At 42.6% G+C, this 20,811-nt stretch overlaps 2 protein-coding genes across 2 annotated transcripts in view; one reads left to right on the top strand and one right to left on the bottom strand.

Annotated features, from left to right (window-relative positions):
* Positions 1-753: 753 nt before the first annotated feature.
* On the bottom strand, positions 754-3,085 carry blvrb (biliverdin reductase B). Its single transcript, XM_019892819.1, has 5 exons — positions 2,916-3,085; positions 1,626-1,787; positions 1,428-1,517; positions 1,215-1,346; positions 754-984 (listed from the first exon to the last, which is right to left on the bottom strand). The coding sequence occupies exons 1-5, from the start codon at positions 2,998-3,000 to the stop codon at positions 830-832; spliced, it is 624 nt and encodes a 207-aa protein (XP_019748378.1). The 5' UTR covers positions 3,001-3,085; the 3' UTR covers positions 754-829.
* A 536-nt stretch (positions 3,086-3,621) lies between these two features.
* sptbn4b (spectrin, beta, non-erythrocytic 4b) overlaps positions 3,622-20,811 on the top strand; it is a 38,043-nt gene continuing 20,853 nt past the window's right edge. The window contains exons 1-23 of the mRNA XM_019892749.1: positions 3,622-3,911; positions 6,474-6,633; positions 7,261-7,412; positions 7,603-7,776; positions 9,637-9,728; positions 9,830-9,910; positions 10,547-10,662; positions 10,738-10,850; positions 10,919-11,106; positions 11,379-11,496; positions 11,564-11,722; positions 12,742-13,044; positions 13,867-14,017; positions 14,125-14,261; positions 14,328-14,477; positions 15,158-15,526; positions 15,894-16,108; positions 16,306-16,443; positions 16,870-17,110; positions 17,926-18,084; positions 18,417-18,547; positions 18,902-19,127; positions 19,310-19,512. Coding sequence (XP_019748308.1) covers positions 6,489-6,633; positions 7,261-7,412; positions 7,603-7,776; positions 9,637-9,728; positions 9,830-9,910; positions 10,547-10,662; positions 10,738-10,850; positions 10,919-11,106; positions 11,379-11,496; positions 11,564-11,722; positions 12,742-13,044; positions 13,867-14,017; positions 14,125-14,261; positions 14,328-14,477; positions 15,158-15,526; positions 15,894-16,108; positions 16,306-16,443; positions 16,870-17,110; positions 17,926-18,084; positions 18,417-18,547; positions 18,902-19,127; positions 19,310-19,512 — 3,761 coding nt within the window. The 5' untranslated portion in view covers positions 3,622-3,911; positions 6,474-6,488. The remainder of the gene's footprint in view (positions 3,912-6,473; positions 6,634-7,260; positions 7,413-7,602; positions 7,777-9,636; positions 9,729-9,829; positions 9,911-10,546; positions 10,663-10,737; positions 10,851-10,918; positions 11,107-11,378; positions 11,497-11,563; positions 11,723-12,741; positions 13,045-13,866; positions 14,018-14,124; positions 14,262-14,327; positions 14,478-15,157; positions 15,527-15,893; positions 16,109-16,305; positions 16,444-16,869; positions 17,111-17,925; positions 18,085-18,416; positions 18,548-18,901; positions 19,128-19,309; positions 19,513-20,811) is intronic.

The raw sequence follows: 20,811 nt of genomic DNA, 5'->3' as shown, positions 1-20,811 counted from the left end.
AACAGCACAATATATGGAAAAAGTATTTTATTTGTGTTGGTTTCGTTTTGTTTAATTGTCCTTGTAAATTGTAAGATGATTGTGATCTCAAAATATTAAAATAAAACTATTTATATATTGTATTATTTTCATCACTCAAAATATTCGTCACACTCTCCGACAGCCCCGTAAAATCCCGGATACATTCATCGAGACTTTCAACAGTAGCTAGTCCAAAAATGGTGAAATCTAAGAGAAAAAAAAAATCTGAAAAAATAGAACATTTAAAGATGGCTGGGCAGATTCGTTTGCGTTTACCAGCATACCTAATTTGTGGTGAAACACTGGTCTATTGCTGATCATATCAGTCAATGATATGATCAGCAAGGCTGGTCGAAACTCCAAAGCAAAAGTACCATCTTGATGTAATCATGCCAAAGCCTTTGGGTAAGTAGAGTGGCAATGTTTGCTCAGATTAGCATTAGGCTCTGATAATAATGTTTGGCGATGCTGTCGATGTCGGAGTGGAGGTGATTTCTGGTTGGCTCTGCCATCCGCCACAACGGTGCATTTACTGACAAGTGTGTTTCAGTGGCTTGCTTGGTGAATGGTTAAAGAAGCTGATTTCACCATCAGAAGTTTGATAAAACATCCCACAGGCATGTTGTTAACACACCTGACGACACTTTTAAATTGTGAATAAAAGGTATGTTGCGTTTGAATATTCGTGAGCATAATTTAGTGTAGTGTAGTGGATGGAAATGTCTCGCAGAGAAATTTTCAACTTGATTTATTTGAAAAGCACAAAACCGAACAATTGTCATGATCATTATTTGTGGTGTGATTTGAACTATTTGTAGTCCCCCCACACGCCCACCGTCTTGCCATCCCACTCGTTGTTGGACAGACACTTAACCATGAAGTGTCCCAGATCGTGTTTGGAGATGGCTCGGCCCCTTAGCGCGTTCTCTGTCGCCGCGTAGCGCTCCGTCAGAGGAAGATCATCTGTGTCGTAATAGAAATGAAAATGAAAGGGGCAAAAAAGGGCATGTTTTACATATATATATATATATATATGTGTGTGTGTGTGTGTGTGTGTGTGTGTAGTTTAATCCATATGTTATCTCAAACACGGCTCATTAATACTCCCCTGGATTTGAGATCTTTTTTTTTTTTTTTTTTAAGTTTTATTCACAAGATTTTACAGTAATTGTTATTTGTTCGTCAACACTCACTGCCAATATGAGGGGGCATGATGGCCACGTAGTCCAAGCCAGATGACTTGAGGACGTCGTACATCCTGTCGTGGTCCTCAGTGACGGCCAGCAGGCGCGGCGGCACTTTGGAGCGGTCCCAGAGCAGGAAGGCTGACCCACGGGACGAGAAAGAACACAGATCATTTGGAAACATTCGGAAACATACACACATCGGATGTAAATGTGTTGTACCTGACATGCAGCCCACCACTTTGCGGATTCCACGAGCCTTCATAGCCTCCACAATGTTTTTGGTGCCTTCAGACATGGTGGTTGTCGGGCCTGACAGAAGCACAACACAAAACAAACAATAAACAAACACATTTGTCATTTTTAGCAGTTGGACAGCGTTTATTGACTGTCTTGCGTATTTGTGTGTTTTCTTCTCACTGAGGTCATTCCGAGTTCCCAGGATGATGATGACTGCGTCCTGGCCCTCCATGGCCTTCTTCACGTCGTCTTTGTTCAGCACGTCGCCCACCACCACCCTGGAGGCCTTGTGGTCTGCCGGCAGCCTGGCAGGGTCTCGCACTAGCACCGTCACGTTGTAGTCTGCAAGATAGGGAGCAGGTGAGCCAAGGAGCGCCACGGTAATGTGCCCTCGTGTGATTGGCTGCACTGTCATAAAAAGGCAGCAGTGCTTGGCATACCTCAGGAGAGTGGAACATCAAATGCCAAAAAAGCCAATTCGGAATTGGCTTTTGTGTGTGTGTGTGTACATGTGTTTTCTTTATTTCACAATACTTGGTGACCTTTTTTTTTTGCACTCGATGAATACTCAATTTTCAGGAAAATCAAGCGTTTTCAAAAAATAAGAACAAAAACTCACAAAGTTCTTCAAAAGACTAATTAAAACTCACTTTAATAAAGAAATAAATAATGAATAGGACTAAAAAGTGGAGTAAAACCTCTTGGGACTAAATATTTCTCTTGGGAAAAGAACCTGGTCTCGATGATATGACAATCAGCAGATGTACCTGACGTCTCCTTGTCTATCACACACGAACACACACGCGCACACACACACACACACACACACACACGCACGCACACACGCACGCACGAGAGCACACGCTTGCACACGCCCCCAAATTGGACCTAACAGTCAGAGTGACATCGCCCCTCCTGCACAAAACAGATAACAAGCATCCATCATCACCGTGCCAATCTAACATGACTCAACAGTTTTTGCACCAGGACCATAATTGCTTAGTCACATTAATTAACCAGCTAAGCAACTGATTGTTATTATTAATGTAACTGAAAGCTGATTGGTCTACATGTCAAATTAACGGTAACAAGTTTCTTTTCTTTTTTTGTCCAAGACAAAATAATGGAAATAATTTCATTTGTTTAATAAAATGAATATAGTCTAAAAAAATTCCATCGCATACATTTGTTAAAGATCAAAATCGAATGCAAATACACCATATGTAGTAGTAGTACTACTGGTATTTTCTATAAACAAATGAATCACAGACCTATGTTAATTACTTTATACGATATATTAAAATCACTATGTCACCCATCTTTAACAAATACGTCATATTCACAACAACACAATACATTAAGTTCCATTCCAACCTCTCAATCTAGAACCAGTTTTTTTGGACAATTATGTCAGCGGTTTTTTTTTAACGAGAGGTACGTCAAAGCGTGATGTCATCCGTCGTCTCTCACCTGCAGCCGCGGCGAGAGGCAGGGTGGCCAAGCCGGTCATTCCCGTCGCCCCAAAAATGAGCACGTTCTTAACGGAGTCCGACATCGTCAACAGTTAGAGCGTCTAGAGAGTCAGAAGGTAAATAAAAAAAGTTACAATAAAAACACAGTCATAAGTCGGTCAGGCTACGGTAAGCTTCCGCCTATCATTGAGCTCCTCCCCTTAAATTCATTTAAAGATACAGGATCCCCCTCCTCGCTTGTTGAAACACACTTTCACTATTGCAAATTTTAATCAGCGATGCCTTCGTGTGCCCAAACGCATTTTTGATATTGGTTTTAAAAATGTCTTTATTTTTTTATTGCACATCAGGTTTTTTTATGTATTTTCATTTTTTGTTTTTAGGTTCGACTGATAAACGCCTGCGTAATACGGATTTTACCATCCGTTGTAATTTACAGCTATGACGTTCTAGGAAAAAAAAAATCCTAAACCCAACACTTCATTTATAAATATTCCTAAATATTATGTATTGTTATTCATGATTATATTGTTGTACTTTCTATTGCTGTAAAGTACTCTTGATTGAAATGCGGTTGTCAGATTGCGACCTCTAGTGCACATTTTATGATCTCTCTCTCTCTCTCTCTCTCTCTCTCTCTCTCTCTCTCTCTCTCTCTCTCTCTCTCTCCCTCTCTCTCTCTCTCTCTCTCTCGGCCCCTCCTGTCACCGCTGCTGCTGCTATTTTCCGCATCTCGACGTTGAGGAGAAAGCCGAGGAGGAGGAGGTTTTGTCAGGTGGTAACGCTGGTGGGGGGGAGAGGAGCGGGTCCGTCCTATGGATGTCATCATCATCCTCCTCAGCAGCCGCAGCCAGGCCAGCACTTCCCGGCCCGGCACTTAATCGGCGGCATCCTCGGCTCGGCTCGGCTTGCACTTGCCGGTGCTAAGCAAGCCGGGGACGAGCACTCGATCGCCGGGAGACACAAAGGTCCGTCCTCGGCATTCGCGCGGAAGGTAAAAGCCAGTGAAGAAGAAGGAGAGAGCTGGGGCTAAACTGAGGGGATGAGGTTACACTCGGACCGGTGGGTAGGAGAGTCGGCATCCGGACATGCGTCAGGTTGCAGGGGTACCGTACCGCAGTGTTCCGTCCGTGCACGGTGCACATGTGATGGATGGGGCACGCGTGACGACTGTTGACGGTGCACGTCAGAGGGCGCATGAAAGTGAGAGCATCCTTGGTCACATAGTAGCAGCAGGCCTGATATAGCTGCAACAGCACACACTAGCTGCACTGCTCTTTCCTACTTTCTACTTTTAGTGACGTTGTGATGGGCAGCACTGTGATGTGGTCAGCACGTTTGCTTTGCTGCTCTGAGGTTCTGGTTTGAGTTTGGTGGAGATTGCATGTTCTACTCGAGCTTGAGTGGGGTTTAACTCCCTCATTCCCAAAACACCCATGTTAGCCTCAATGAAGATTCTAAATTGTCCATACATGAGTATTAATTGTTGTTTCTATTCTTGACCTGCGATTGACTGGCGACCAGTTCATGCTGTAGCTTGCTACTCTTCTGAAAAACTCAGTTTAGATTGGTTGAAAATTAAAAATTGCTCAGAGGTGTGAATGCTGGTCTTTTGTTCATCAGTGTGTGCCCTCTGTTTGGCTCTGATACAGTCCAGTATACCCCACTTCTCACCCAAAGTCAGCTGACATATGCTCAAATTATTTTTTCAACAATGACGTTACAAAAGGCGGCACGGTCCTCGACTGGTTGGCACGTCCGCGTCACGGTGCAAAGGTCATGAGTTCGAATCCAGGCCCCAGCCTTCCTGTGTGGAGTTTTCATGAGCTCCCCTTGCATGCGTGGGTTTTCTTCGGGCACTCCAGTTTCCTTCTACATTCCAAAAAAAAACCCATCCATAGTTGGTTAATTGATCCCTCTAAATCTACTTTACAGTAGGTGAGATTGTAAGTGTGAAGTGTTTGTCTATGTGTGTTGTGCGATTGGCTGGCAACCAGTTCAGGGTATAGTTTGCCTACTGCCTGAAGTCAGCTGGGATAGTCTCCAGCACATCTGTGACCCTCATGAGCATAAAATGGTTCAAACAATGGATAGATGGATGGATGGATGACATTACAAAGGAGTACTGTATTAGGAAAAGAAAAATTAAACGCAGGAAGGCATGAGCCAACAATAAAGTCACAAACTTCTAAGTGACCATGAGACGTAAATATTGTCACTCACACCTTGTGTTCAGGTCAATTTTTACTTTCCGCTTCTGTGTGCGTCCAGGAGTCCATGATATGTAAATATTGTCATCCATCCCAAATTGGTTATATGTCTTTATATAAGCTCTGAATTAAATTCAGGTATTGTGGGGTAAGTTATGAGTCAATCTTGAACCTCAGAGTCACAAAATAGCACTACAAAAAGGGACTAGGTTCCTATCGTTAGCTTGTGCTAGCACACTTGGTGCCTTCTTAGCAAACAGGACGTCATGGCACACTTGAACTGTTCATAAGAATCTTTATGAAATATAAATTAACAAGTCATTTGTTTATGAGTACTTTATGAGTTACCATGGACCAATTGCAATTGAGCTTGTCTGTCTCACTGGTTAAAGCTAACGGCTAGTGGCTACATCTAAATATACATGTTCTTATTCGACGTGCTGGGAGCTGAGCAGGCTCTCTGGGGCCAGCTGTTGTTCAGGTGTGCGTATCAATTGGATTTTGCCTTTTGACACTTTTGACGAGAGGATGACAGCTTTGATGAGGACTCAGATCAGAAAGGGGGAACACGCCTGCAAGGAACAATGTGACTTGATTAACACTGGCATCTGTCTCGCTCTTTCTTACATGAATACTTTTTGTGTGTGGTAAGGCGGCATATGCGTCTCATTGTCCAAGTTTATTTTTGTCTGCTCGATACAGTATTGCTGTATATTTGTGTTGCACACGACACACTGAACAAGAGAACATGCATGCATGCAGGGAGAGATGGCAGAGGGAAACGGATGTGCAAACAGTGTTGCTTCACTTGAGCTGGGGGATTGGGAGGGTGTCTTGCTCGAGGGCAACTCGAATGTACCCAGGAAGCAGGCTAGCATCTCTTCAACAATTAATTGCCATTTTTACATTTGTCCCCAGTGGGATTTGAACATTAACCCTCCGGCACCAAAACCTAAGTCCTTAAAGATTAACATTTCCTCTTATTTATTATTAATATATTTTTGTATTTTTCTGCATTTTAGCATTTTTTTGCATGCGATCTTATTTTAATTTAGCTTATGTAATTGCATTTAGTTCAGTTTTGTCTTTCTTGTTATTTATGTGAATTTGAATTTAGTCCGCCATTTTGTTTTGAAGGGACCATTTGGGGAGATTTGGGCCATTTCCAATTTTAATTTAAAATTAGATTTTTTTTCATATTTATTTTTACTGTTATTTACAATTTGTCTTCTGTTGAGGTCTTTGTTTTAGTTAGATGTTCAAGACACATCCAATAGTGAACATGTTATGCAATGTGTGTATTGCAGTAAATATTGTGTGTGTTCGTGTGTGTGTGTGCGTGGTAGGGTGTTGGTGGCGTCATGGCGAATGCTTCGCCGGACCTGGACAACGCCGATGCCCAGCGCCAGCTCAACAACAACAACCGGCCCATCAGTTCGGCATTTTGGGAAACAGAGTGCACCAGCGCCAAGTTGTTTGAGTGCTCCCGCATCAAAGCCCTGGCCGGTAATGGGAATTATTCAACCAGGGCTGGGTGATATGGCCTTAAAATAAAATAATTCAAAAAGCTAATGACAATGACATTAGTCAAAACAAGGTTTGCTTCATTTCTCCTGATCCCAAAACTGCATTAAAAGTGTTTTTTTTTTAATGGCATCAACTTGTACTAACTTTCAAATAAATACAGGATATGAAATATATATTTTTTCTTTACAAATAAATGAAATGTTTCCTCTTTGGAAAAATGCCACTGACTCAGCTTTTATGAACTACCACCTCACAACCATGTTGAGAGTGAAAGCTGTGCACATCAGTGGGGAAACACTGAATTAAATAATTAAGAAAAAAAATCTACAAAAAATATCTAAGAATAATTTTTGCGAGGCCACAAAATTAAAGTAATTTTAAAAGAGAACATACAAAACCATTTTAAAAGTAATGCAATTAAAAAAACAAATTTTTAAAAATCACTTAAGTTTTCTGGATAGGAATTGGAATCATTCAAAAAGTCTTTTAAGATAATTTTAATTAATCATTTAAATTGATTCATTGCCCAGCCCAATGTAACACTGTACTCTTGCCTACACTGAGTCCTCCTTCTTGTCCCAATGCATTTTGTCTAAATCCCCACAGAGGAGCGAGATGCCGTCCAGAAGAAGACGTTCACTAAATGGGTTAACTCCCACCTGGCCCGAGTGTCCTGCCGCATCTCAGACCTCTACAATGACCTGCGCGATGGCTACATGCTCACGCGGCTGCTCGAGGTTCTCAGCGGGGAGCTGCTGGTGAGAGCCCAGAGATTTGTCATGCTAACATGGTTGCTAACACATGACAAGATAGCCAAATAAGAAAGAAAAGCCGATTGAGTTATCATAAGATTAGCAATGTGACCTTTCCCAAAAATGACAGTGTGTCAAAATGTCCTAACCAGTCAACCATGGTGCCCGCTATTTATTTTTTTGTTGGCCCCTACAGCCGAGGCCGACACGAGGCCGCATGCGCATCCACTCTTTGGAGAATGTGGACAAAGCCCTCCAGTTCCTTAAGGAGCAGAGGGTCCACCTGGAGAATGTAGGCTCACATGACATTGTGGACGGCAACCACCGCCTCACACTGGGCCTCATCTGGACCATCATCCTCCGCTTCCAGGTACCAAGCAAAAACTCAACGTGCTGCAGGCCCGATGCTGACTATGCTAGCATGGTCACAGTAAGTTAGAAATGCTAACAAGCTAGAAACTTGAATGTGGTAGATAAAGCACTTAGGTAGATTTATCGGCATGATGCATCCTACTGTGTAATTGGCCATTGTTTTAAAAGCCTAATGGGTTTTAAATGCTAACATGCTAAGAGCTTGTGTAAGATAACATAAGATAAGAAAACCTTTATTAGTCTCACAATGGAGAAATTCCAAATTTACAGCAGCAAAAATAATGAAAAGGAGAAGTAGAAGAACAAAAATTACCTTAGTGTAACAGAAGTGACCTTTTTTTTCTTTGTTAAATTATTATCCTTGTGAGACTACTGTTTTATTATTTACATTACATTATTACACTGAAAAGTTAAATGGGTTTTCTTAAGAAGAGAGAAACATTAGAACATTGTCATATTTCGGAAGGACTTCAAAGAAAGCTACTATTAGGAGGCAGAATTTACATTCGGGCTGAAAAAAATATTGTCATTGTGATAATGGCACATGCAAAAGAAAAGTACAATGAATTCATATGGATTTGTATGCTCTAATCCTACTTTGAATATCATATCGTCATATCGTGAGTCTCTTAAAATAATGACCTAAGGCAAGTTTTGACAAAATGGATTTCATCCATCCATTTTCTTATCCGCTTATCCTCATGACCGTCGCGGGTGTTCTGAAGCCTATCCCAGCTGTCTTTGGGCAGTAGGCGGGAGGACACCCTGAATTGGTTGACAGCCAATTCCAGGGCACACAGAGACAAACAACCATTCGCACTCACAATCACACCTAAGGACAATTTAAAGTGTTTGATCAACCCACGCAGGCACAGGGAGAACATGAAAACTCTACACAGGAAGGCCAGAACTCTGTGAGGCCTGTGCACTCTGAGGCCAACGTGCTAACCAGTCAACCACCATACCGCCCTCTCGCCACATTATGAAGCCTAATAAGATTTTGATGTGCATGGTCGCTATAACTCTTGAATGTAAGAGCAGACTCGCTGTTAGTGTTGTTAGAGAGAATACTGCAGCTTTAGAGAGCCTCCATCTGCAGTTAAGTAAACCGACATTGTTTTTTTTTTTCTTTGATTTTTATGTTGAGCTTTGATCTGTGACCACCGCTACTGTGGAGACTTTAGTGGTAACCTCCCCCAAGAAAAACACAGATGCAGAGATACACAACCCCCACACCCACAATGCAGTAATGGTGACTGGCCATGTGGTGCCCCCAGGCTGAGTTGCATTAAGGGGCTCAAAACTGCCCCACCCAAAATGAATGAAATGAGCTGGCCTTGCAGCCACCCAATCACCTGCTTGGTATTTTATGAATGTCAATCATAGCTGCAGGGGTCATTCCAGGCCTCACACAATGGAAGGAGTCATAAACACACACACACACACGCACACACATGTATCGTAGTTTTTTCATAAAGAAAGTTAACTAGGTCGAGGACATTTGTGGCTTTCTTTATAAGGAACGATTCCTTCTCGCACTTCTTGTTTCCGCCTTTCTTTTGTGCTGAAATCAGAGAGGTGTGGCAGTACTCTGATGAAGAAGACAAGGAAGATTAAGGAGAAGAGGAGGTGGAGGTGGAGGGAGTAACTGGGAAATGTATTTATAGACGAATACAGTGAATAGAAGTCCACTTGCAAGCATATCAAGTACCTGCCAACCCATCAAGTGGGAAATGAAGCAACCAGCACATGCACAATTTTTTCTTTACACAATCTTTCCAGGAGTCTCTCAAAGTTATCCATCCTCTGTGTCCTATAGGGAGGGTGCTCTAATATCATCATTGTTGTGTTTGTACAGATCCAAGTGATCAAAATTGCCACAGCTGACAACAGAGAGACACGCTCGGCCAAGGACGCTCTGCTGCTCTGGTGCCAGATGAAGACTGCCGGGTGAGGGGGAAGTCCACATCAGAGGAAACACAATTGAAATGTTTTTATTTATTTATATATACACACACAGATTTTTTATGTATTCATTTTTTTCTTTGTAGGTACCCTGAAGTGAACATCCAGAACTTCACCAGCTGCTGGAGGGATGGCCTGGCCTTCAATGCACTCATACACAGGCACAGGTTGACATGACTTTTTTTGCGGTTTTATTTTCGCACTTTACTATGTGTCCCCTCTTGTACTATACATGAGCTATGGGTGTACAATATTGACAGATCGACCAAAAATCGAATATTTTTCCTTCTTGTGTTGAGAAGTAAGGTCAGTTCTCAGGGTGGCATTATGCCGAGATGCCGTCTTTGTATTGTATTATTTTTATTGAACTGGTGCCAGCCAATTGCAGCGCAAACATAGGCAAACAACCATTCACATTCACAATCACACCTCGGGACAATTTAAAGTGTTCAATTAACCAACCATGCATGTTTTTGGAATATGAGAGGAAACCAGAATACCCAGAGAAAACCCACCCAGGCACGGGGGGAAAATGCAAACTCCACGCAGGAAGGCTGCAACCCAGAATCTAGCCCCCAACCTCTGCACTGTGAGGCAGACCTGCTAACCAGTCGAACACCGTGCAGTCCATTCTCCATAATAGTCCTTTTTATTTTTGTTTTCAACTCTTCTTTCACTTGACCTAATAGATGCCTCCCACCGCTCCCCATCTTGGGAATATATAACATCCAGTTAGGGATGCAGGTTTAACCGTCTTTTAAAATTGAGGTGTGTCTGAAGAGTGTCCTGCTTTCTTACTGCAGACCGGATCTGATTGCGTTTCACAAGTTGACCAGGTCCAACGCTACTCACAACTTGCAGCAGGCCTTCAACGTCGCTGAGCAGAACCTGGGCCTCACCAAGCTGCTGGACCCTGAGGGTGAACTGGACCTCCCTCTTATCATTCATTCACTTAAAAGAGTTCTATAAAGAATTCACATTGCTTCATGTGCAGATGTGAACACGGAGAACCCCGATGAAAAGTCCATCATCACCTACGTGGTCTCCTACTACCACTACTTCTCCAAGATGAAAGCTCTTATCGTGGAGGGCAAGAGAGTCGGCAAGGTAACAAGCGGTTTATTCGCTCCCTTCTCCAAACGTGTTTTGATTCAACCGGTTATAATGCGCATCAGGTCCTGGACAACTGCATCGAGGCCGAGAAGCTGGTGGGCCGGTATGAGGCATTGGCGTCAGACCTGCTGGACTGGATTGAGAAGACCATTGCTGTCATTGGCAACCAGAAGTTTGCCAACTCGCTGACCGGCGTTCAGCAGCAGCTGCAGGCCTTCACCACCTACTGCACCGTCGAGAAGCCAATCAAGTGAGTTGAATGGATTCCATTTCCACAGTTTACTTCTTTAAAGGGGGCATATTATTTAAAAATGACTTTTTAACAGCTCTGTGTGGAGTTTGCATGTTCTCCCCGTGTCTGATTTGAATCTCCAATGCCATGTAAAGACAATGGCGGATCAGCTATATAGCTTCAGTTTATGATTTGAAAACAGGAATAAACACCTGTGGTGGTTGTCCGAAAATCTCCCTCATAGCATCAAAAATGATGTCCCATGTCAAGATGACTTTTCTTAACTGCAGGTTCCAGGAAAAGGGCAACCTCGAGGTACTTCTCTTCACCATTCAAAGCAAACTAAGAGCTAACAACCAGAAAGCCTACATGCCTCATGAGGGAAAGCTCATCTCCGACATCAACAAGGTGGTCTTACAAGATATTACCCTTTTGAAGTTTATTTATCGGTTAGCCTTACGTAGCTTCTTTCCAGGCGTGGGAACGACTAGAGAAAGCGGAGCACGAGAGGGGTGTGGCCATGCGTAAGGAGCTGATTCGCCAGGAGAAGCTGGAGCTGCTGGCTCAGCGCTTTGACCACAAGACCACCATGAGACAAGCGTGGCTCAATGAGAACCAGAGACTCGTGTCGCAGGTACTGTGAAAAACAACACCCATGCACCCGAGGCTTCTTGATGTTAAATCCATGTATCCATGTTTCAAAAAATGACATTTTATTTCTTAAATGAACACATTTTCTTACAAAACAAAAAACAAAAAAAAAAACGCAGAATTAAAATAACAAACACTTACATCAGACACTTTCCCAAGCCATGCAGAGCTGCAACATAAGGATGAAAGAGCCGCTTGCGGCTCCGGAGCCGCAGATTGCCGACTCCTTGTCTAGAAGTTACAAGAAGATTCATCCCTGTATGACTTTCCATTAAAAAGTTATTCCCAACTGTAATCATCCATGAATAGCTGAAGCAGCTGAAAATCTTTGTTGGGACATTTCCCTTTGTCATATAAGAAAGCTCACTCATAAAAATGTCAAGGTAGCACTGGATGACTTTCAGTTCAACAGTCATTTCAATCTGTAATGATCCGTGAATGTCCGAAACACCTGAAATCACAGGCTGGATATTTCCCGATATCCTAGAAGGATCCAAGTGAATGTAGAAGTCAGATTCAGTCCTGCATGATTTTCTGTTAAAAAAAAGTTTTACCAACCGGGACAATTTGTGAATATCCAAGACAGACTAAATGACAATATACCTGTACAAGGAAACAGGTGGCACTACTGGAAAGCTCACCCCTAAAAATATCAAGTGTTGATGTTTCATTTAGCTATGTAGGAATTTCTTACATCTTAGGGATTATTTCCAACGATATAGATCACTGGATAACTGAAATGACCCCGAATGACGCGTTCTCAACATCTGAAAATGATACATGTGGTACTATTGTGAAGTCCACTCCTAGAAATGTGGAGGGCAAAGCTGTGACATCACTGTGGGTGGCTTTACCTTTAATAGTCATTTCCAACTCTAACAATCTAAAACAAACTCATTCCTAAAATTGGAAACTTGCCTATGTCCTGGAAGGACGTGGGTATTGAGGGGAGAAGTTCAACAGGTCCAAAATGATCCTCAAGTTCTTGTCTGTCCCCTCTAGGACAACTTTGGCTATGATCTCCCTGCGGTTGAGGCGGCCATGAAGAAGCACGAGGCCATCGAGGCGGATATCGCCTCGTATGAGGAGCGAATTGGCGTGGTGGTGGAGCTGGCCACCGAGATGGAGGTGGAGAGCTACTACGACATCCGCCGCATCTTGGCCCGCAAAGAGAACATCCTGGGACAGTGGAGTCTGCTGAAGGAGCTGCTGGTGGGCAGGCGAACCCGGCTGGAGAAGAACCTGGCCCTGCAGAAGACCTTCCAGGACATGGTCTACATGATCGACTGGATGGAGGACACACAGGTAGCCGAGGTTTTAGAATGGGACTGGCCGAACTTTTATGCATCCGGGCCACGTTTGACTTTTAAAATGGACATATGGTCCATCGGTCATTTGTAGAGGAGGTTAAAAAAAATGAAGTAAATAAGAATAATATAAAACCTAATCACTTTTCTTCACTTAATAACTAATCCTAACTTTTTAAATTTGACCTATAAAAGCTCACGTGATACGGATTTTACCATGCATTGTAAATTGTAGCTTTCGTGTTTTAGAAAGAAATTCAATCTGTTGCTGAAACTTAATCCTTAATTCATAAATATTCTTAAATATATGACTATATTACATGTTATATTATTGTTATTTTACAATGTATTATGATTAAATGAAAAAAATTAATGAAACGTCAAACTGTGTACAGTATTTTACTAAGAGTTATCTTTCTATTTTGGCCAATAAATTATTTAAACAACCATTTCTCAAAATTAATGTAAAAATGTACCGGTTTAATGTAAAATTGTTTTTTTGCAAATGTGATGTTTTTGCATTATTTATAGATTCATTTGATAATTTATCAATAGACTTATTAACCGATTTAATGATATATATTTATGTATTGCAAAATACAAAACTTATTTATAGTACATTTTAAATAACCAGTTTTAGGAAAAACAGCTAAATTAATGCAACTAATATGGTGGGTGTCTTGATAATGTGAAATGAGCTAGAAAAAGGAAACACAGCGTTTGTGGCCCATGGGCCGTACTTTGCCCACTGACAGTCCAGAACCTTCAAAATCCATCCATCCACCGGACGTTAGAAAACGTGTACCAATTTCCCTCCTAGGCCCAACTGTTGTCCAAGGACTTTGGGAAGCATCTTCTGGAGGTGGACGACCTGCTGCAGAAGCACAGCCTGCAGGAAGCCGACATTGGGGTGCAGGCTGAGAGGGTGGAGACACTCAATGCTGCTGCACTCAAATTTACAACCATTGAGGGTACACACACATTAGTTCACCCACAAAGAGGGTAGCAACCACAAAATGATGCTCCCGCATCCTAGTGAGCGACGTGATTGACTGCTTTGTTTTTGCCGTCTCCAAAGGTTACCAGCCATGCGACCCGCAAGTGATCTGTAACCGGGTCAATCACGTGTCGTCCTGCCTAGAGGAGCTGAAGGAGTTGGCAGCCAAGCGACGCTCTGAGTTGGAGGAGTCCAGGCAGCTATGGGCCTTTTTCCAGGTTTGAGATGGAAGCTCGACTTCTATACAGAAATGCGAACATGCTATCCATGTGTCCTCCAAACAGGTACTGGAGGAGTCTGAGGTGTGGATTCGGGAAAAGAGCTCCATCCTGGGGGCTCAGGGCTATGGGAAAGACCTCAGCAGCGTGCTCAAGTTACTCCAGAAACACAAGACCCTCGCCGGAGAACTAATGGCCCACCGAGCCTTGCTGGAGGTGTGTGTTTCTTTGTTTGCGTGCGCGTGCTGTCCTGCATGTGAGTTGGTGTCCCAATGCCTCTGTCAGGAAGTAGCGGAATAAGGATAGACGTTTTCAAATTTGAAAGCCTAACTTGATACCCTGACTCTGGCTGTAAACACTAAATTGACCAAGCTTTTGAAACCTTAAACATAGGCTTCGAACAGTAGACAGTAGTAGTAGATTCAAATCCTGACCGTGTTTTGACTGACTTGACATTCATTTCACATTAACCCATGCTTGAAACCTTAACACTTGTTTGAAACACTCACTAATTGCAGTCAAGCTTATTGACTCCTCTTTAGGGATTGGGCGAGTATTGATACCAGGTATCGGTATCAGGACAATACAGGCCTTATTTTAAGGTATTGGGTATCGTAGATACTGCCGATACCAGCCACCGATACTTATCGAGAAAAAAAAAATCGAGACGTCAAGTACAGTAAGTCCTCTGCAGTCGTTGGCGCTATATTGCAGCAATTTGACATATTGAGGAATCACAATTTATTGTCATCGTGTTATATGAAATTTTATAGATAGAGAGTACTACTGGTATCAGTACTTTGTAAGAATGAATAATAAAGTGGTTATCAATCACCCCTACTCCCCATAAACCCAAAACTCAATGACTCGGTGTGATAATGTGGTACCATCTCCAGACGACCATCGAGCGTGGTCAGCAGATTCTGAATGAGAAGAGCTTGGGCACAGCGGGCATCCATGAGCGCATCCTGGACGTGACGGATGAGTGGACGCGGCTAGAAGAGCAGGCAGCGCAACGCCTCGCCCACCTACAGGAAGCGCTCAACTTCTTCCAGTTCTCGACCGAGACTGAGGACCTGGTGGTGTGGCTGCAGGACTCGTACCGTCTGGTCTCCAGCGAGGACTTCGGTCATGATGAGTACTCCACATGCTCGCTACTCAAGAAGCACCGAAGTGTCAGCGAGGACATCGACAAGCATCGGCTGCATGTGGTGGCGCTGCGCAAGCACTTGCCGTTGCTGCCGCTGCGCTACAGAGAACAAGAGGTAGGCGCTGCTTTTGCACCTATTGCCAACAGGGCGTGCAGTCTGTTCAAATAAGCGAATGCCTAATTTAGCACCCATTATGTGGGATCTCAGAAAATAAAAACACTATATAAATAAATCAGGATAATATACATATGTTTAAATAAATAAAGCCTGTAGACTAACCGAAATTAAGCATTTTACAATTTGTAGCCTTAACGATTTGAAAATTGCATTCTACTGCATTGCGATATTTGAATTTGATGAATTGCTCGGCCCTAAAATTAAATACAAATGTAAGGAAATTGGAGAATTAATGAGGGCTTCATGAAATGGATTTCTATGTTGCTCCATGGCTCTGGTGGCTTCTCCATGCGGTTTTGTGTAGGACGTGCAGGTTCGGGTAGTGGAAGTGGAACAACTGTACACGGAGGTGGTGGAGGTGGCCGTACTCCGCCAGCAATGGCTCCACGACGCCCTGGCTGTCTATCGCATGTTCAGCGAAGTCAATGCTTGCGAGCTCTGGATAGATGAAAAGGAGCAATGGCTCAACAAAATGGAGATCCCTGAGAACCTGGAGGACGTGGAAGTGGTGGCGCACAGGTATGTCGGAAAGGAAATGTGTTTCTTGACAAACCCTACAGAAGCAAAACCAAAAAAAGCAACAGAAAACAACAGCAGAATAAGACGATCTATAACTATGGTATCATTACATAGGAACTATAAAGTTACATGGAAAGTGTCATGTTATATAGGATGGCTTCTTTTTTTTTTTTTTTTTTTTTTTTTATTTGTCGCAGGTTTGAGTCCTTGGACCAGGAGATGAATAGCCTAATGGGGAGGATCTTGGATGTCAACCAGATAGTCCAGCAGCTTCTGGATGGGGGACATCCGTCCTCCACGGAGGTCAGAGGCTGTCAGGACCACCTCAACTCCAGGTATTGACAGAAAAGCTATTTCAATGTCCAACATAGAACCACACGGGTTGAGGGAAAATGAGGAGCATGATGGAGGCACGGTGTGGATGATCTTCAGTAGGCTAGTTATGAGGAGTTCAATGATCGTTCACAGTGGAAAATCTTGAATGTGATGGGCACGGGATGGGGAGCGAAAGCAGAATGAATTTGTGGGGGTAGTCTGGAGATCAGGAAACGGAGGAGGATAAGGAGAGAGATGGAGATGTAGTACAGAAGATCTTGATTGGTGATGCAGATGACAAAAGGAATGGGGATGGGAGAGGGATGTGGTGGCCTCACATCATGTATTCACACACGGTGTCTCTCACGCACACGCACACACACGCACTCGCACACACAGTCTGACACACACCATATGATCTGTTTAACATGTTTGTTCCTTGGCAGGTGGAACAGCATCGTGGGTCTGGTGGAGCAGAAGAAGAACCAGCTGGACAGCATGCAGCGTCTTCAGAACTACCTACTGGAGTGTAGCGAGATCAAGTCTCAGATCCAGGAGAAGCGCAAGGCCATCGACGCGACACAGTACGCCGGCAGCGATCTGGGCGGCGTCCTGGCTCTGCAGCGCCGCCTCTCCACGATGGAGGGGGCGCTGTCTGTGCTGGAGCCCAAGTTGATGCACCTACAGGTGAGGCACGACAGGTGGAAAAATATGCAGGGAGGTTGAGGAAATGGGAGCTGTCGCTCTTGTCTTCAAGCAAAGTTGTTGGCGATTTGCGGAAAAAGTAATATCATTCATAAAAACTAATAATATTTTCATCAAATTTGTGTATTTCTGACAAACTAGGATGTTTTAGAAAAATTCATGTATTTCTTAAAATTTGGTATATTTCTGGAAAAGTCGTGTATATTTCTTCAAATGTTTTATATTTAAAAATGTTATCGATATCAGAAAAAAATGTTAGCTATATCAGAAAACCTTATAGATGTCTGAAACAAAGTCATACATTCCTTTGCTGGGAAAAAGTTACATATTTCAGAGAAAGTCACTTTTATGGAAATATTTTTATATTGATTTTTTTATATCTTATTATTTAGGTGTCATTTGTACATGAATTTTCATAATTCACAGGCGAAGAATAGGAGTCAATTTTATTTCAAAAAAAAATTTTTTTTTTTTTAAATCGCTAATCATTTTCAAAAAGTTTTTCATTTCCAACAAAGTCAATTATTTCTGAAAAGGTCTTACATTTAGAAAAATAAGTAGTACTGTATACTTAATACAACTCAGATTTCTAAAAAGGTTTTACATCAAGAATAAATTGTCTATTTCTGTATAAATCGTATATATTGAAAGCATTATATATATCAGGATGTATTGTATTGTATTGTATTGTATTGTATACTTATGAAAAAAAATAAAAATACCGTCAGTACTAGTCGAGAAAAAAAGGCAGGAACGTTGAGGAACATTAAGCCCTTGATGTTTTTTTGCTGATGCAGGAAGAAGCAGAGCACCTTGCCACAGCCCACGCTAACCGGGCCACGGAGGTCCTACTTCCCTTCGACGGCATCAGCGTGGAGTGGGAAGAGCTTAAACGCACCCTGCAAGGCTGCGAGGACTCGCTTATGGTGGCCAGCAGACTGCAAAGTTTCATCCAGGTCAGCAGATGGCGCTCATGCCAATTAACTGACAATTACTCAAGGCATAACAACTGTTGATTGATTAATGACATACACATGCAAAATCATTCATGCTCTAACCCACGTGTCGCCTCAGGCCCTATTTTGCGAAACAGAGTCATACAATTTCTGCAATGTGATTGTTTTCATGATAACCGCCCCTTTGCACAAAAGAAGTCAACAATGATCCACAGAATCAAAAAATAGTCAACAACACACTTGGTTAAGTTGAGTGTGATTCATCACGACAGCTCTATAAGACGTTCTGTATTAGAAAACAATAGAATTCCCCTGTTGCTGCATCTCATCAGGACCTGGACTTGTTTCTGACCTGGCTGGTCCAAACTCAGACGTCCGCGGCCTCGGACCAGCTGCCTAATGACTTGGAGGAAGCCGAGAGACTCATCAATAAACACGCCGCACTCAAGGAGGAAATTGGACGGTGCGTACCTCGAAGCTGGACCACTAACCTTTGTTAACAAAAAGTTAGAATCAAATGCAGCACACCAGGCAGTCACAAAAGATCTCACCCAAAATGTCATATTACTTTGTTTACAAAAATGACAGATACATAGATAGATATCCTGTGAGGGAAAACATTTCAAAACCATTTGAAAACCATGATGCGCTGCTGCTGTGACAAGCAGTCATTCTCATAAAGCGCCATCCCCCCCAAAAATTGGAACGTTCTTACGTTCTCTCCCTTCCCTCATAGTTTATGCACCACGCTTGTCACAGAAGGTCCCAAATTAAAGTCTTTTGTTGTCAAAAAGTGAATTTCAGTTGTCCTCCGCAGTTACGAGGAGGACTACGAGCGTCTGCAGGCGATGAACGAGCTGCTGGAGTCGGAGGAGGCGCCTCTTCCGCAGGCCGCCCTGCAGCAGTGGCTGCAGAAACTGGACGTGGGCTGGAACAAGCTGCTGGAAATGTGGGAGAGCCGGCGGGACGTCCTGGTGCAGGCACATATATTCCACCTGTTCCTGCGCGATGTCAAACAGGCAGAGTCCTTCATCAACAACCAGGTGAGGAAGGTTAGGGGCTGAACCGAACTCAACTAGTCGATGTGTTGACTTTTCTGGTCCTATGTGAAGAAAAAGAAAATCCAAGGCGTTTTGTCTATTAAAAAGTTGGCCTCAACCATGGCCTCACAGAAGCCTCCAACCAGTCACTTGTTGCCAAAGAGCATTGGCTATGTATCTTGTAGGAGTCAGCGCTGGCCCACGTGGAGCTTCCCACCACAGTGGAAACAGTGGAGGCTGCGGTGAAGAAGCACAAGGACTTCACCACCACCATGGAGCTCAACCTGCATCGCATCAAGGCTGTCATTGAGGCCGGCGAGAGCCTCATCAGCCAGAACAACATCTACTCGGAGCGCATACGACAGAGAGTAGACATGCTTGCCAACAGGTACCCCATCTTAAAATGATCTTGATTGTTTTTTTTTTCCCCACCTAATTAAGTTATGTCCACATGCTTAATGCTAACTTATAATGATAAACGCCATAGACAGGCTAAGGAATAGCATCAGTGGCGTGCGTGTTATAATTATTCAAGCAACAGATATTTGAACGCAAATGGTGGAGCAACACTAAATATATTACAACCATACACAAAGAAATATATTTTTTATCCCCTACGAAGAACAACTACTATTACTGCAGTTTACTGAAGAGCTGAGACCGCCTCCGTGCACAGGATATCTGTATATGTGCATTACACTGCCTCAAGGATGGCCAAGAAATCAGGAGCAGCACAATGTGTTTTAAATTGAAGCTAAAATGTTTCAATAATAAAAAATATTCAGTTATTCATGAATAAAAACATTTTAATTTCTTTTCTTTTTAATCATGCCATGTTTTTATGAAGCACCATATTATAGAGTGCTATTTTTCTGATGAAAAACCACACCTGGGGGTGAGACTGGGACAGATCAATGACGCACCCATTCATTTCAATGGGGAACAATGATTTGCAATGCTGTTTTTTTGCGTGATGAGGTCACAGAACGAATTAAATCATATCTCAATGCTCTGAAATGATAAATAATGCAATTAAGAATGGGAATTTTGACAATTTGCAATCCCACGTAAATAGCAGGAATCCACTGGATTCATAAATTTTTAATTTTTTTTATTATTTCAATTTTTTTTTCATTCATGCTTTGTAATTAATAAAATATTGCAATTATACTATTGATAATGATGATTTTTTTTAATATGCTAAATAAAAAAATGTCTCACTCTCATTAAATTTTAAATAAAGATTATGATACCATTAAAGAATATAAATGAATTATCTTTTATTAGCAATACAAATCACATACACATACGAGGACCACCATCCTGCATATTATTGATGTTTTTTTTTTTTCCAACACACCTGTACCAAATAATCGGAATCATGATCAGGCTTCTGTAGCTTTTGCTGATGCGCTGATTATTTAAATGAGGTGTGTTGGAGGAGGGAAACATCGAAAACATGCAGGTTAGTGGCCCTTGAGGACCGGATTTAGACACCCTGCTCTCAATGATTCAGACTAATGTGAGTGCAGCTGTCGCATTGCTAGTCAGCCACTACACAACAATGAGCATCAACAGCCGGGACACAACTAACATCTGCTCATGAAATCCATCTGATTGTGTGTGTGTGTGTGTGTGTGTGTGTGTGTGTGTGTGAGTGTGTGTGTGTGTGTGTGTGTGTGTGTGT

Source organism: Hippocampus comes, unplaced genomic scaffold (assembly GCF_001891065.2).
Source record: "Hippocampus comes isolate QL1 unplaced genomic scaffold, H_comes_QL1_v1.1 scaffold72, whole genome shotgun sequence".
Taxonomy (NCBI): domain Eukaryota; kingdom Metazoa; phylum Chordata; class Actinopteri; order Syngnathiformes; family Syngnathidae; genus Hippocampus; species Hippocampus comes.
The sequence above is the reverse complement of the archived record's forward strand: the minus strand, read 5'-3'. Positions and strand labels throughout refer to the sequence as shown.

Coding starts and splice junctions, on each gene's coding strand:
- blvrb (XM_019892819.1), bottom strand. CDS start 3,000: ATGTCGGACTCCGTTAAGAACGTGCTCATTTTTGGGGCGACGGGAATG. Junction 1,788..2,915: donor GCCTCTCGCCGCGGCTGCAG/GTGAGAGACGAC, acceptor CCTATCTTGCAG/ACTACAACGTGACGGTGCTA. Junction 1,518..1,625: donor GGGAACTCGGAATGACCTCA/GTGAGAAGAAAA, acceptor TGCTTCTGTCAG/GCCCGACAACCACCATGTCT.